The sequence below is a fragment of the Colletes latitarsis genome, chromosome 3 (genome assembly GCF_051014445.1).
Source record: "Colletes latitarsis isolate SP2378_abdomen chromosome 3, iyColLati1, whole genome shotgun sequence".
In the NCBI taxonomy this organism is placed as follows: Eukaryota; Metazoa; Arthropoda; class Insecta; order Hymenoptera; family Colletidae; genus Colletes; species Colletes latitarsis.
Genome location: NC_135136.1, coordinates 35,519,504 through 35,536,849, shown reverse-complemented (window position 1 = coordinate 35,536,849; position 17,346 = coordinate 35,519,504). Strand labels below are relative to the sequence as shown.

The following is a 17,346-nucleotide window of genomic DNA, read 5'->3' as shown; positions in this document are numbered from 1 at the left end:
CCCTTTGATTGTTCCGCTGTCAACGTTCAATCGTCGCGTACAACCGATCAAGTCACGATTTTTTTCTGTCGAGTGGAACAGGTTCACCTGAAACATCAATCGTAATAAAGGCGAGCACGTGTTTTCTGCGGACGAAGTTCGCCAACGCGGCGCGTGTATAATTGGAACACACTGACGGCGAAGCGGCGCGTGTAACTTTTCGAAACTTTGGACGAAATTACGGAATTTCTTAGTCACGTTGCAGCCACGTTGCTAAACCATGGGGGCATTCAGTCTTCGCGTCGAATCGGAGCCGCGACCCGGGATAAAAGTATTCGAAATTTTTGCACGTTCCCGAGATTACGTCGCTGACGTCGCGCGGGATAAGCGACAAGATCGGAGATCCTCTGTTCTTTCATTCGCGATCAACTCGTAAATAAATATGCAGTAACCCGTGTCGCTTAATGTATCGGCTACGAACGTTTTTACATCGTAGATTGAACGCAGTACCTTTGGGAACGGAGAATAATGTAATAGAAACGAAAGTGTAGTCGCTGTTGATAGTGAAAATCGTGAAAGAACAATTGATCGTAATTGAAATTCTTTCTCCCGACGGAGCAAGCAATGTCGGGCTCGTAACGTGCCAGATTCACAAACCGTAAATTGCAGTTGTCGCGCGAAAATACTCGCCCGTGAAGGAACATCCAGAGAAGTCCACCGTGAGCTACCGTAAGTAGCATTTTTCGTGTGTTTGTTTCATGCGTAACTTTGAGTAACATAGTTCTTCAGATTCTATATTAAATCGGTCCTTCATTTAAGCAAATAATACGAGGAAATTATTTTTTTTAAATATAAAAATAATAAAACAAAACTATAAAGTAAAACAGGGAAAATATATATTCACGATAAATTCTAGGAACCACCTTGTATATTCTTTCTCCCGGGCTATAAACGTTAACAAGAAGATCGTGTTTTGCCCTACATTTATTAGTGGTCTCATACAGCATCAGACTTCATTGAAAAATATTCTTTGCACATAGTTATTTGAAATTTTTTCCACCTTTTTCCGACTGTTCGTTTGTTCCGAACTCTTCGAAATATAAAAACTGATCGAACAATAAAACGTGACTAAACCAGGATCCACTACACACCGCAGGACAAAAAGATAGCACATTTCAAAATTAAACTAATTGTTGTCCAATTTCGATTTTTGTTTGCGCGTATATTTTCTAATTATCCGAGAAACGGAATTGATGATATTCGATGATTAATAATTTGTATCGTCTCCTCTACATTTAATACTTTCCACGATCTATTTTTAAAACTTTAAACCGGAGAAAAAGTAATAGTTATTAATTTGATGTTCAGAGTCTGTTTCAATATATTCGACTGAAAAGCGAAAATTTGTTGTTTGTCCCGCTTGCAAACTTTAATATATATGTACTATGTTTACGATTAAGTACTCCGTGCTTAGGAGTGCAAGTTTTATATAATTATCCTATCAACCTCAATGAGGTAAATCAAATTTCCTTTACTAACTGCTCAAGTGTCTAACGCGAGATTGTGACAGACTGATGTGGTTTATTCACTTAAGGACATGAGCCTCGATACATGCACACGTTTCTCTCATGCTTGCACTTGTATCGCGACGATAATGTGCACGTTATTTTCACACGCAGTTTTAGAAAGAAATGTATTTTTAAACGGAAACAAAATCAAAACGTCAAAATAATAATATTCTTTTTCCACGCGTACGAAGAACATGCATCACTGTTACGAATTCCAACTTTAATATAAACAAACATAATATTTGACAATTGCAACAAGTAAGTGACAGTTCAATTTATAACTCTTGCATTCCTGTTATTCGAGTGGCTGCGGAGTCAGAAATATTCATCTCAGAAGGTAAATGCTGTGCTTTTAGAGAAAATATGAACTGTAAAGAAGAAATCCCGGTCTAGTTTTTAGAATAATATAGATTCAGGTCAGAAGAAAAGTAGGAAGAGAAAACGTATTTGGAGTTAAGATTGGGTGATTTAAATACCCTTCTTCGATGATGTAGAAAAGGTTGAGAGAACTAGTAATTTTGAATCTAAACACCACTCGGTATGAAGCGACTAAACCGTATGTAGATTACGTGCTTGTGGTCTCTGGATTATAGTCGTATAGACACCAAGACGTCGATACGCGAACACTCACGGTGCTAATAAAATAACAATATATGTATAATTTACGATAATGGTTGCTCAGGTCACTGGGCAATTACCACTGTTATGATTCCAGTTTTTCTTCGAGAAACTATTTTAAGATCAACAATACTGCCTGCCGAGTTTCCAGAACGTCGCGACTAATGTGCATAAAGTAACTTTGAATAGGTATCTAAAATAGTTGCCCACGAATGTTTAACACCATCTAAATTTATAATAAACCGTAATACCGTTTGAGTAAAAGCGCCTTCGTTAGAGACATTTTAACTCGAGTACCATAGTACTACGAAACAATAGAAACACGACTGATTGACTGGTTTCTACACTAAACGAAGTATTTGTAAACAACGTGAAATATGAATGTGCAAGATTTTATTACGACTTTGATGGTGCAGTTGAAACGTAATTAATAAAATTGCAGATTAGTTATTAAAATTATGATGTATATAGATCTCTGAAAAACTTACAAACCGCTAATAAAGCCTAACAATTTTTTGTGGAATTTTAATTTAATTTCAAGATCAAAAAAAGCTACGCGCAAAGAAATTTACAAGAACTTTCTTAATGGAAGGATATTCTATTCCTGTGAAAGACAGTAAAATAAAAAATTTCCAAAAATACTAAGAAAAACATGTTTCAAAAACAGGATCAAGTCGACAGATGTGCACCAGGAAATGAGATAGACTTACTACGTTAAAGAATAAGAGAAATAGAAAATTAACTGCGGCCGAAGTTACTTGAAAATTAAATTTGCGGAGGAATAAATCTTTGTCCGTTGCAACGATGAAACGTCGTTTAAATTAAACAAACTGTGTTTGAAGGACATAACTAATGTGAGTAAGCCGTATCTTCGTAAAGAAAATAATTAGAAACGGTAGATCTGGGTAAGAGAACATGACCCTTGAAGACAGAAGACTGGAAGGAAGTTCTCTTCGAGACTTTAAACTCTTCGTAAAATTAATCAGTTTAATTATTTAGCAATTGTATTCAGAACGATAATATATAATTATTTCTCTATTCAAGTTAATAGGTATACGTATCAAATTGCAATAGAGTTAAGCTTTCGGACAAAGCCTCATTGTTTTGATAATTGAGATGTTTTAATACCACTTCCGAACTGCCATTTTTATTCCGTAAAATGACTGCTTTGGTGCAAAAATAAAAGACGAAAGAGAAATCCAATAAGGATTATTAAAGGAGCACTCTTTGTACTGTAGGAAACCAGATCTCCTATTCATCAAGTTCGTTTTACAGGTTCGTTAATCTTTGTAACTCCCGCCTTTTAAAATATTCCACAACACAAAGAATATGTAATCTGATAACTCCAAAGACTATGCGACTTATACGATTTAAACCCTTTCAATCGGATCAAACTTATTTTTCCACAGTCGTGTCAATTATTGCACTATTGTATTGCAAGGAAACGTGTTTACAAAACGCTACATTCATTTGTAAAAAGGCGCAGATAAATCGATGCCAAATATTTCTCTTAAACATAAGACTATTTCATTTCTCGTTGGTTTCTTTTTGATATACGTGACACTGTTTCGCAGACAATGGAACGTTAAAAATGTGTATACAATGTTGAATCAATCAAGTTATTTCGTAAGTCCGGGAATCGTAATATGGTTGATATAAATGTCCCTAATGTCCATTACAAAAAGACGTGTCGTAAAAACTGCACACCTGAATTTTTTTCCTTACACTACCTTTTTCAGTTGCAATAATGCTAACATCGCGTTGCAGTATACTTTCGTAAAAAATGTTTCGAAAGCTACCAGTGTACCAATCTTCAATTAAATCAGTAACTTTAAGATTTTGAACCCTCCTTGTTAGTGACTATTGCCTCCATTTGTCGACAGCATTCAATAATCAAAACTCTCGTGCAATAATCGATGCTCTATTGTACACTAACTCTAGCTACGTCACTGAGTTTAGGAAATGTTGACATGGCGACTGAATTGGTAAAATCATGCATAATTACGTGATAGCGATCGATATTTGTCAACTGTTAAAGTTACACTGTGAAGTACGAAATCTAAATCATTATTAAACGCTAAAAAATAAATTCCAGTGAATATTGATAAATCGGAATGTTCATACTTGGGATTCAACGATCAATTACAGTACACTTTCAGTTGTATGCGTAAATTAAATAAAAACTTTCTCATCGGAATAAAAGCGGAACGTGCAAAACTGGAAATTCGACGCGTGAGGTTTCGCGTCGCTCCACGTGCATTGGATAACCTTCGCGCATTGTTATGTGGATTGATAAATATTTACGAATGACAAATACTCGTAAATTCAAATTTTCCATTTACTCGAAACCGCACAATTGAATGTTCTCTGAGAGAAGCAACAAGAACTTTCTAAGATTTGAAGATCGACTGCGTCTCGTTAATGCTTGATTCAAGGTGAAAATCAAATCAATTAAATTTCTGTGCTGTTTATTTTCACGAATTACGAAATATGTGATACGAATAATCGACCGGTACACGTAATATTTCCTTGTTTTTTTCCACTCGATTGCCTCTCGTTAGGTATGCAGATTTTAACATGTCGCAATCGAAATAGAGATAAATTATGGAATAACGTTAATTTTGTTATTAATTTCTTTCAAAACGCAATTTTCCAAACACTGGGTAAACGAGCAGTTAAAAAAATCACCGATGTCAAAAACTCGTAAACGAAAACAGAGATATTCACATATACATATACTTTGATTTGTTTTACCAATCTAAAGGTTTTTATAAAGGGTGTTGATCACTCCTGGGAAAAATTTTAATGAGAGATTCTACAGGCTAAAATAAGACGAAAATAAAGAATACTAATTTGTTGATTGAGGCTTCGTTAAAAAGTTGTTAACGTTAAAGAGTAGACCTTACATCCAATGTATTCTTTCGGCCCATTTTTCTGGAGCTTTAGAACTCCATTAATACGCATTATTTGGATTTTGAATCATTAAAATCCATCAATGCGTCCGGAAGTTATGATTTTTTAAACATACGCATGAAATTTCGGGGAAACATTTCTGGCCACACAATATATTTTCGCTAAAGAATTTTTTTTTTTAAAGGATGTAGGATTTCGGGGGTATGTCTATTCACCAAAAATGATTGTAATTGACCCCTGCAACTAAAACTAATTTTTTTAAATCGATTTGAAATTTTTTAATTTTGTCGAAAAATTTGACCAGCACCTCGAATTTTTTTCTCGAAAGTGCGTAGGTTTTCGGGGGTATGTCTATTGACCAAAAATTATTGTAATTGACCCCCGCAACCAATAATAATTTTTTCAGAACGATTTGAAACTTTTTAATTTTGCCGAAAAATTTCAGCACCTACCCCCTGTCGATTTTTCTTAAAAATTCGTTTTACATTTTCAGTAATTTTGTTTGACGCTCTATGGAAAAGTTGTGTAATACTTTTTTGTAGGTACCCATGAGCTCTACTACAGAAAAAAGTTTCATTCAAATATATTCACTATTGTAGGAGTTATGGAAGTTTGAAAATTTAACCATTTTTATGGGGTTTTTCTCATTTTGTGAGGTCAAGGATCAACTTTTCGAATATTTTTATGATTTCTACATATTCTCCATCAAAATACGCGTAGTTTGCTTTTTTAAACATTAAAATCGGCCAATCCGTTCAGAAGTTATGATGTTTTAAAGATATGCATGAAATTTCAGTGAAACATATCAACGGTATGGTCAGACATTAAATTTTCGGTAATAAATTTTTTTCTCGAAACTGCGTAGGATTTCGGGGGTATGTATAATGACCATAAATGATTGTAATTGACCCCCGCAACTGAAAATAATTTTTTCAGAATGATTTGAAAAAATTTTTTTTTGCCGAAAAATTTAGGCACCTACCCCCTGTCGATTTTTCTTAAAAATTCCTTTTTCATTTTTAGTAATTTTGTTTGACGCCCTACAGAAAAGTTGTCTAATACTTTTTTGTAGGTACCCATGAGGTCTACTTCAGAAAAAAATTTCATTGAAATATATTCACTATTGTAGAAATTATGGCTGTTTGAAAATAGGACCATTTTTATCAAGTTTTTCTCATTTTCCGGGGTCAAGGAGCAACTTTTCGAATATTTTTACGATTTCTACATATTCTCCACCAAAATACGCGTAGTTTGCTTTTTTAAACATTAAAATCGGCCAATCCGTTCTAAAGTTATGACGTTTTAAAGATTTGCATGAAATTTCGGGCAAACATTTCTGGCCAGAAATTATATTTTCGGTGAGGAATTTTTTTCTCGAAAATGCGTAGGATTTCGGGGGTATATGTAATGACCAAAAATGATTGTAATTGACCCCTGCAACTAAAAATAATTTTTTTAAAACGATTTGAAATTTTTTAATTTTTCGAAAAATTTAACCACTACTCAAATTTTTTTCTCGAAAGTGTGTAGGAATTCTTAGGTACGTCTATTCACTAGAAATGATTGTAATTGACACCTGCAACAAAAAATAATTTTTCCGTGAATGATTTGAAATTTTTTAATTTAATTTTTTAATAACTTTTTAACGTAACCTCAATCAAAAAATTGATATTCTTGATTTTGGTTTTATTTTAGCCTCTAGAATCTCCCATTAAAATATTTCCCACGAATGGCCGAACACCCTGTATATTTTAAACAGATATCACGTTTCCATTAGCTCACTAAAATTCAAGAATAGGGTTGTCCGTGACAGGAAACTCTACGAAACGAATACGCGTAAAATTGAAAAGAAAGTGAGGAAAAAACTACCGCTCTCATTAGTTAGGATGCCAGTTTTTGATGGTATTTTTCAGTAAAATAAAGAAAGTTGCCAGCGTTTTTATAGAGCTTTCCCAGTATTACTTTCAAATGTATCAAATTGTCTCGCTTTCATTTTTGCGTGTGGAATCTATTTAAAAAAAAATTAAATTTCTTCAAGTGATCTATGTGATCTTATTTACATCTGAGTCTCTCAATCTCTTTTCTTCTACGTGGTCCATTTAGACAAGACGTCACACATATTAAAGTGGCCCTTGCACGTTCGTATTACGTTGCCCAAATGGCATAATCACGTTATCAAGCACAAAGTGCATATTGTGCACAGGACGCATGGCAGTAACAAGGTATTGTCAAAGCATCTCTGGGGACCGTGATATACTCTAAAGTCATAACATTGTAGACCAATGCGACGATTATGTTGTGATCGACATAACGTCCTTACATTTACCTTGCATTCTTCTCGGTCGTTCCTCAAACGAAAACATAAATGAACTCCTCCTTAACATCTACAGACTTGTTGCACATTGTAATGTACTTGGATTTTAAGATAATTTTTACAAGGCAAAATAATAAATATCAATTGCATTTACTAAACTCTAAAGGACTAGAAATTGTGAACTACAAATCAAATTCTGCAAGTTCATTATTCTCGTTTAAACTTTACTTTTATTCAAGGCATTTTATCAACTATACGATATGCAGCATGTCTATTTTGATGCAGAAAACTACTGTGCATAAATTTTCTAGTTGTAAGCATTTAAATTTCATTTCGCTGTATGAATTTCTCGTATATTCGCTTAGAGAAAAATTACAACTTGTCTCAGTTCCTTCAGACTCTTCACTGATATTATCGTGGAAAATCTTTATAAAATAAACATTTTGCCGTTCATATCCCTTTGTAAGGAGAGCTGACAAATTGCTTCAGTTTATACCAGAATTTCTCATTTTTTATGCGGGAAGAAAAAACTCACATTAATTTTCTATTATATCTACGCTTTCCAGGTCAGTCTCGAAAAATTATCGAGAATAAAAAGTTGAAAAATTTCTTTACACAGCTTAATACATTGCGAAGCATAACTATAGATAAACATAAAAAATGGTTTCGTAATTTCTGCATAATTACAGCGCCACATCGATAAAAGTAATTATTAAATGTAAATGTGCAGTATCTCGCGTTGGTATCCCTCGATCGATTTCAATTAAAGCAATATAAATAGATCGCCCTTAAATTGAAAACATATACGTCAATGTATCGTAAAATTAAAATGAACATGACAATAGCAGCCACTGAGTGGTATTGATTTATTTTTACTTTAATCACAGTTATTTATATAACAATAGCTTAATGAAATCTGTTTGTCAACCCTGTCTGTAAAGAGAAGTAAACAATAACGTTTGAAATTAATTAACATCGATTAAATAATGAAAGATTTCTGCTTCAAAAGTTTTGTTTACCAAGAAACAAAAACGTATGCAGAATAAAAAAATATTTACGAAACTTTTACATTATGGTATTTGTAAAAGTAGTGTAATTTTAATTGAATTCCAAGTGTCACAAATACAATCAGGTTTACATTTTAAGATGCAAACTTTACTTTTCATTGTTTACGTCGCGAGGGCATTGACCTCGTAGTAAATAGTAAACGTTACGTCAGTCAGTCAGTCGGTCACTCGGTTACGAGACAAAAAAAAAATTACCCCTTTATACAAATTTTTAAGAATAGAAGTGAATATTGAAAAATTCATTGTACATATACTACAAGGAAAGTTGTGATGTTAAATGGCGCTAAAATAACATTGTATGTTAGAAATTCTAAACGAAATTTAAAAAATCGTCATTTGACCGATCATGATAGGTTTAGTGTAAAATCGAAGTAGTTCCAACTACTTGTTCCACTCTGTATTCTGTTTTATTTTAATAGCACAACAGAAAATAAATCGATTTTCCTCTTTTGCTGTATTCTGTATCAAGCACTACCTACTCGTTTGTTCTGTAATTTATGTTATAATTTAATCCACGCTAAACTCTCTTACGATGTAATTACGGTCCAGAAATGAGAAGTTCGCTACGAAGTCTGATTATTTATAGTATAATCTACTTTCTATTGAGCAAGGTCTTCTCGAGTTTGTAGGAAGGAGATTATACTATAACTGATCAGACCAACTAGCCAATTTCTCGTCACTGCACACCACTTGCTTGTGATTATGAAAGTGATGTAAGTCAAAAAGCCAAAAAATTAAGGTTTTTCAACAATATAAAATTAATGATATTTTCGTGTATTAATTACATTCGACGGTTCCAATTATTATTACTAACTTTAAAACAAGTAAACGAATGAAATAAAAGTAATTATTTCAGTTTCGAAATTATTAAACTTTGCTGACACGAAGCGAACGCGATTTCAATGAATAAATCATGCCTTCGACGTTTTCTACCTTCTCAACTTTAATCCACTCATCGCTTATATTGACCTACGGTCGAACTTATTTTACCGCCTTTTTTTACTATCTATAATAACTAATTTTGTTTATAAACATTAATCAAAAGCAATGGTTTTGCAAGGAAATTTGTGTTAATTATTATACTAATATAGATATTTTAAATAGATTGTACGCTCCCTTATTTACGTAATTAGTCATTCTTTTGGGCTTGTTGCAGATGGAGACTACTACTATGAACATTTCAGACTATGAAGAGGATTATGAGGACTATGAAGAGGAACCTAGTACGAATTACATTATTTATGACTAAACTTCAATGGAATGAAAAAAAAACGAAATTGACATTCTCCCAATTACTCTGCACGGTTATTTAATTTAATATCAATGTTTCATTGATGTTTCAGACAACGATTTCAAAGTAACATCTCTTAATCTCGCCATTTTCATTATACTATACGGGAGTATATCTATTTTAGCAATAATGGGAAACTTTCTTATCATGTGGATAATCGCAACAACTAGACATATGCAAAGTGTCACAAACATTTTTATAGGGAACCTAGCATTAGCAGACGTCGTCATAGCTTTGTTCGTGATTCCATTTCAGGTAAGACACTCACTTGGGCATAGGTATATTTATTTAACAGTAATGAGTATATAAACAGTGCTTACAATTTGATCAATTAAATAAAATAATCAAAGAAAAACAGCTAAAATTGATCGATAGTAAAGGTGTTATTAAATAAATTTCTATTTAATTTTGAATTTATCGTAATAATAAAAGATATAACACGTTTAACATAATTGTATAACGTCGTTTCTTTCGAAGTTTCAAGCAGCCCTGCTACAAAGATGGAATCTACCCTACTTTATGTGTCCCTTTTGTACATTTGTGCAAACTCTCTCTGTCAACGTTTCAATTTTTACACTGACGGCAATCGCAATTGATCGACATCGAGCAATATTGAAACCCCTCAGGTACGTTGATTAATGATTCCCTTTATTGCTTAGTCATCGTCGGCTTAACATGGTATGGTTATTATCCATTACTATTTATTATTGATCAACACAATACCGGCATTACTGTTTTACTCCACTTTTTCATTACTTTCTTCCGGTCGATTTTACCATTAATTAATGTCAATCTTTATTATGATTTAGCTGTGTTACCTCTTTAAATATTTACTTCGTAAAATTACAACCATATGAAATATGTAATACATCGTTTGTTCGCGACAAGAGTAATGCAGCTTCGATATTAACAATTTTTCATAAAGAATATATAGAAGTACAATATCTTGAAATTTTAATTTAATGGGCATCGATTCTTCTTTTGAAGAATTCACCATCGAACTTAATAATCATTTTTTTCCTCTTATTCAAGCACATTACTGTTCCAAATAGAGCAAAGCCAAGCAAATTAACGGCCAAAAAAATCATCGTTGGAATTTGGGTACTCGCGGCAAGCTTGGCAGTGCCAACGGCAATTGCACATCGAGTCACTATGATAAGAAATAATCAATCTGGTAAGTTTACCAGATATCTAAAAGTTGAATTTAACTTTTTAATATTCGCCGTATTATTTTTTTCTGTTATTGCAATATCAATTGTGTGTTTTTCTATTAAGAATTATTCTCAACAATAATACGATGATAAAACAGCCGTATTAAAAGCACTCAAACTTTACACTCGTGCAATTCCGAAGTCGCTTGTGTTTTATTAATAATTGTGCCACTGTTAGAAGCAGCAAAGCTTCCTCTTTGAAATGGTTTTTGATTTTCGTCGATCCGACTTTCCATTTTCGAGATATCGTCGTGTAAAGAAAAGCATAATTGTTCGAATTCCACTATCACCGTCTCCGTCTTACGCGTCGGACCTCTCTCTCGCACGTGCATCGTGCTGACCTACCCCAAACACGTGACTGCGCAGTAGTCAACGACGCATACTATTTACTACTTACTACGCGTGCGTACGCATTTCCTAGAATTAAAGAGGGTCGTAGTATTTCTAAAAATTTCGACGAGTGTTCCATGTTTATGAATGAAGCACAATGAAATGCTTCGAAGCTTTATATCTCCGGAACTAATTACGTGATCGACTTGAAACAAAATTCGTTTTAAAGGACGCTTCATCTTCTATCCGAAAAACATGCCGACTATTATAATTTATGCTATCATCTTAGTTTATTTTAAAATTTACTTTGTCGCTGTGTACCTAACGTTGACAAACACTAGATTATGGATTGTTTATTCAATTGAAAATGAATTTAAACTTGAACACAAGGTATTCGCGTAATTATTAGCCAGCATTTGTGTTTAATGAATCTATCTTCTAATTTTTTAACAGATGTAGGGGAATTGAAACCGTACTGCCGGGACATAAATATCTCCAAGCCTTTGATGACACTTTACACAGGGACATTGATAGTTTTGCAATATCTAATACCGCTTTCAATTATATCTTACGTCTATGCAAGAGTGGTATTGAAACTATGGGGCAACAAAGCACCTGGAAACGCGGAAGATTCTCGAGATGCAAATCTGTTGAGGAATAAAATGAGGGTACGAAAATTTGGAACATTTACATTCATCTGAAATCTTCAAATGCAAAAGCTAAAGTGAAAATAACTGCAATGTAATACTGTACACTTTACGGCCCCCAGATTTTTGTCCATAAAATGTGAGAAACAACACAAATAAATGAAACTAATATGGGGGCTTAACTGTTTAAATGCCAAATTTCGAAAACTAAATCGAACAAGTTTTCCATGTCGAGAAATACCAAACCAATTGCACTAACACATATTACGAGATTAAATTTAATTTATGCAAAATGCCATCTTTTTTCTTAATTACAATACTTTCCTCAAAACGCAATTTCATCATTTTTTACCTTCATCTAATTTTAACCTGTAGAATCATTCCTTAAAATATTTACACAAATTAAAATATATCCTATGTAGAAAGTGATCGTTAAAATCTAAATGATGTATCGTCTAAAATCTATCATTTAGCCAATTCTCATTTCTTATTAAATAAACAAGTTGTTTATCGCATTTTCAGGTCATCAAAATGTTAATTATTATCGTGACCCTTTTCGCAATTTGCTGGCTGCCTCAACAAATGTACAGCATTTTCCAATATCTATTTCCAAAAATAACCCAGTGAGTAATTTACAAAGAACTACAGAAAAATACACCACAATCCTGATTATAGGAAATAAACGCACGTTAAGCGCTTACTGACTATTTATTTAAGTTGGGTTAATTTTTCGTTGTGATAAAGTAAAGTAAATAAAATATAAATTTTTCATCTGTTTTTTGTTTTAATATAAATATATTCATATTGGATATTCATCGTAACGATCGCTACGATTTTTTAGAACATCTATAATTCGGATCTAACACGTTTCGATTACCATCTGTTTCGGTTTTTGTAGAACTCTTAGTGTAAATTCACCAAACACGAAGTTTTACAAAAACCACTTGGGTCAGTTCTTCGCTAATAAATCCCAGGAATTTTACAAGAGAGAAATCATGCAGCTGCCAGAAAGATAGAAGACCATCGAGCAAAATGGCACATACTTAATTCATTAAACTTATTTCTGAATAAAGTAAAACAGAGTCTAAGAACACTACAAAAACGGGACGAATATACACTACGATCTGATATTGATTGTAACAAAAATTATTCTTAAAAATGCTAATCTTACTAATTTATATAGAATACACAATATCTCAACATGTTATATAGAAATTAATTTGCAGATACGAAAATATCCATTATATATGGTTTTTTCTTCATTGGCTGGCCATGTCAAACAGTTGCTACAATCCATTCATCTATGGCATATATAACGTACGTATTAATTAATATTACCGGGATCCCATTTCTACATCTCATTATGCATATTTCAGAAAAAATTCAAGATGGAGATCAAACAAAGATATCCTTTCAAATTGCTCAAATGGTCGACAAATTCATCAAACGATAATACAGACACGAATAAAACGCAAAGTACGCGCACTTCCATTAGGTATGTCCGATATTCAAATTTTATCGTAGGTGATACATTTACAGCCACCCTTAAAACCTTACAGATATGAGTGGAAACGCGCAACTTTAGGCAGTAATCCGACCGTGTCATCTTTTTCAAGAAGTGTACCGACAAGAAAATCAAATAATTCGTTCATCGATGAACATCAAATGTCTGTACAAAGAAAAAAGGGAATCGGTAATCATACGCGTGATAGCCAAGAGAAACATAGCTCGATGTCATCGAACAAGAACGAAGAATTATATGTTTTCCCATCAGAGAGACAAGCACAAAATCCCGAAATGGAAGAATTGTGCCTGTAGAACTAAAAATTAGATGAGTCGTACAATTGAATGAAATAGCGCCAGTGACAAAAGAAAATTGCATTCTGTTAAAAATGCGAATTCCGTGATTCGTTTGCATACGTAAGCCATTCGTTATGAAAATGATGTAAATCCATTTATCTCTGTTTTGGTAACTGCTAATTTACTTATTGTATGCGTTTGACAATCGCAGATAAATAAATTGATCGAGTGTTTAAAGAGTATAAACATTACTTAAAAAATAATCTCTTCTGTGACTACTTTCATGATTATCGAATTTTAAAAATGTGAACTTGCAACAATATTTTAGTCAAGACACTGGTGCAGGTTGTACGTAACTCGTTACGCACTCCGAGAGGTAATCGAATGTATTTGAATGGAGATTCTACGAAAAAATAGGTGACTTTAAATACAAAATTTTATATTTTTACATCACTTTTATAACGAAAGGCTCATATTGTGAATACACAAAGATACATCAATTATCTCTTCCATATCCAACGAAATATTAATAAAATAATTTGTCATTATTTTATTCTACTTATTTTGATTCTTGCTTATACTCGTCACTGGCAAAAAAAAACAAAATTTTTGTATCGACTTAAAGATAATTGTACTTACAATTAGTTCGTACTTATTGTTTTAATAATATATACCTGTACATATGTGAATATCATCTTGAATATCTTAGATCAATTATTATGAAATTTGTATTAAAATGCTTAAAATATTTATATTTAAGTCGTTCTTCATACTTAACGTAAAATGACCAAAAATCCGACAATGGACTATAATAATAAAACACGTAGAAATATTTAATTGCAGGAAAGATATAATGAATAGGATACAAAAATTATATACGAAGGGTTATTGTAATTATGTTTCTTTACAAAATTTGTAAAGAAATTATACTATTTTAAGCTTGTATTATATAATATATTCAATTTTCTTTCCTGCGCCTATATTTATCGAGAAAACGAATCGTCGAGACGAATACCTAAGTGAATGAAAAAATGTCACAAGGCTATGACAAGATGGAGGATAGAATAATTCAAGTTAGCAGTTCGAAAAAACATTAGAAAGCATTATCAATGTATGTGATATATTCTTAAAACTGTTTCATAATACAGTTAAAAAAATTATAGAGTAACTAAATTATCATTATTGTAGTTACAAAAAATATAATTCGTTATGAAATAATAATGATAAAAAAAATAATAAATGTTACATAACAAATGAAAGACCTATGTATACTCTCAAATGTATTCCTATTACTTGTGTATTCACTTCTTCTATCAAATTATAATGAACAGGGTAATGTAGATTTTAATGTATAAATCTACTTCTTCAAATATCCATAAATACCACAAAAATAATAAATAACATGTATGTAATATCATTCAAATATAGAAAATATTGATAGGACAAAATGTACAACATTAAAATAATAAATAAATGTTTCTGGTCAAGAAGTCAATTTGTATTCAAATATTGTATTGTTACATGAAAAATTTGTAATATTAAAAACTTTATTTTTTATTAAATAAACGATTGATATATTATTTTTATAAATTTCCTGCATTGGAAAGTATATATCAATAATTCACAATAACAACTTATGCAAATGAAATATATTACACTATTTTATTGTATTCATTTTTAATGATCCTCTTAGGATTATATGGACTTTTCCCTTCATTCTACATTACCTCTTACATCTCATTTTCCTTTCCATGTCTCTTTTCTTATTACTACATAATATTACTTATTAACAAACTTAATTTACTTACATTCTTTTCACTCATCCTCACCATGCATCACCTCTCCCATGTACTCTCTGAAATTCACCTTCTGAGTCATCCAATTTCATACCACTCTTTCTCTCATATCTTGTCACATTCACACCATGAACCATCCACATATTACACTAGTAAAAACAAAAAAATAGCAAAAAATACATAAAACAATTACAACAGTTTAAAAAGAATCATATTTTTAAGTATTTTAATGATTTAGTTATGAACAAATAATAACAATTTGAATTTCAATTACTTTCTACTTATGTTATTATTATTTTTTTTTTGCTTTCATAAACATGTATCTTTTAATCTCTCATATTTAACTATACATTATTACTTATACTTTTGGAAATCAAACTATAATTAGGATATTAAATATACTTTGCTATAAATATGTATAAAATTATTTATTTAATACAATAATTTTAGTTTTCTACATATTGCTAATTGTATAGTACTAACAATACAAATTATAAAATATCACTTAGTATAAATTAATATAAAAAATAAAGCTTCTTTGTTCAAATTATTGCCCATATTTAATCTCGAATTTATCATACTAATCAAAATTCATATTATTACGTCGTTCAATATCTTTAATTTCTAACATATCAGTCTTAAGATGCAATTTCATTATCTCCCGCCATATATCCATTCTGTGTTGCTCATTATCAATTCCAAGTCTCAATAAAATATTTTCATTTATTCTTAACAATACTCTACCTGTGATGTCATGCTTAAATAAACATGTATAATGTTAATCTTACATTTATTGTCAGAAATACAAAAATGTATTTGAAGCAAATATTGAACATATGCATTCTTTTGCTTAAAATACTTACATATAAAAATTTTTCATGATATAATTGGTAATAATCACTACAGTGCCTCCTTAACCATTTTTGTACATCTAACACATTCCACAGATAAACTGGACGAGGTCGAGCAGTTTTATTCTGCAATATTTGATGCTTATATTTAATATAAAATCAATTCTTATTTAGAAATGCAAAAGTGCTTTGAATAAGTACAAAAATGGGATTGAAAAAAATTTCTATACATTTAATATTGCAAGAAAATTAACATACCTTTGGTTTATTAATAGAGTTAACTACTTCTTCCACCATTATGTTCAAAAACCGAGATATCAAATTAGAGCAATCAAAACTGAATTGTAAGAATATACAAACGTAAGTCAGAAAAATAATGCCATAATCTTTTCTTTTTAAAGGAGTACTTGGAATTTCTTAATTGTAAAAGTGTACAAAGCAAAAGTAAAACACAGATAAATGAATTTTTAAAAATTACGATTACTGTAATCCCGTTTTATTTGATCAATATAAAACTACTTAAGTCAATAAGTAGTGAATTACGACACAGACCAAAAGTAACATACAGAAACAACACTCGCATGTATTTTATGCTTATGAATCCTCTGGATACCTAGTGATAGAGTGTGAGATGCTTCGAATCTGTAAAATGGCGGAAAATTCGAATCATTTCAACTATCAGCAACTCCACAATATTTATTTTAAATACCTTAGCTTAATTACATAATATATTAATATAAATAAGTAACATAAATTCTTTATTGACAAAAAATATATACACATATATTTAAAAATGTACTATTAAAAATAAAAAAATATTATTGAAGAGTTCTAAATTTATAATTCAAGATTTTAATCACATCCAAATGTCTTATATTATATTGAATTAATTCAAATGCAATTAAAGCATACGAATAATGTGTTCAAATAATTCAAAATTAAATACTAACATTTTTTATAA

At 31.4% G+C, this 17,346-nt stretch overlaps 2 protein-coding genes across 3 annotated transcripts; one reads left to right on the top strand and one right to left on the bottom strand.

Moving 5' to 3' along the window:
• Window positions 1-13,989, top strand: LOC143340245 (RYamide receptor). 2 transcript variants are annotated; one of them, XM_076761968.1, is made up of 10 exons: window positions 1-708; window positions 9,616-9,682; window positions 9,803-10,005; window positions 10,228-10,376; window positions 10,803-10,924; window positions 11,745-11,959; window positions 12,461-12,561; window positions 13,165-13,255; window positions 13,315-13,433; window positions 13,498-13,989. In XM_076761968.1, exons 2-10 carry the CDS (start codon window positions 9,616-9,618, stop codon window positions 13,754-13,756), a joined length of 1,326 nt encoding a protein of 441 aa, XP_076618083.1. In that variant the 5' UTR covers window positions 1-708; the 3' UTR covers window positions 13,757-13,989. The 2 variants fall into 2 exon arrangements, with proteins under 2 accessions (XP_076618083.1, XP_076618082.1); XM_076761967.1 differs by having other exon boundaries at window positions 2-698.
• Window positions 13,990-15,949: 1,960 nt separating this feature from the next.
• Window positions 15,950-16,970, bottom strand: Ave (sterile alpha motif domain-containing protein aveugle). Its single transcript, XM_076761991.1, has 3 exons — window positions 16,644-16,970; window positions 16,398-16,511; window positions 15,950-16,291 (listed from the first exon to the last, which is right to left on the bottom strand). The coding sequence occupies exons 1-3, from the start codon at window positions 16,680-16,682 to the stop codon at window positions 16,115-16,117; spliced, it is 330 nt and encodes a 109-aa protein (XP_076618106.1). The 5' UTR covers window positions 16,683-16,970; the 3' UTR covers window positions 15,950-16,114.
• Window positions 16,971-17,346: the final 376 nt, after the last annotated feature.

Coding starts and splice junctions, on each gene's coding strand:
- LOC143340245 (XM_076761968.1), top strand. CDS start 9,616: ATGGAGACTACTACTATGAACATTTCAGACTATGAAGAGGATTATGAG. Junction 10,006..10,227: donor TGTTCGTGATTCCATTTCAG/GTAAGACACTCA, acceptor TTTCTTTCGAAG/TTTCAAGCAGCCCTGCTACA. Junction 12,562..13,164: donor CTATTTCCAAAAATAACCCA/GTGAGTAATTTA, acceptor ATTAATTTGCAG/ATACGAAAATATCCATTATA.
- Ave (XM_076761991.1), bottom strand. CDS start 16,682: ATGGTGGAAGAAGTAGTTAACTCTATTAATAAACCAAAG. Junction 16,512..16,643: donor ACTCTATTAATAAACCAAAG/GTATGTTAATTT, acceptor CAAATATTGCAG/AATAAAACTGCTCGACCTCG. Junction 16,292..16,397: donor ATCATGAAAAATTTTTATAT/GTAAGTATTTTA, acceptor TGTTTATTTAAG/CATGACATCACAGGTAGAGT.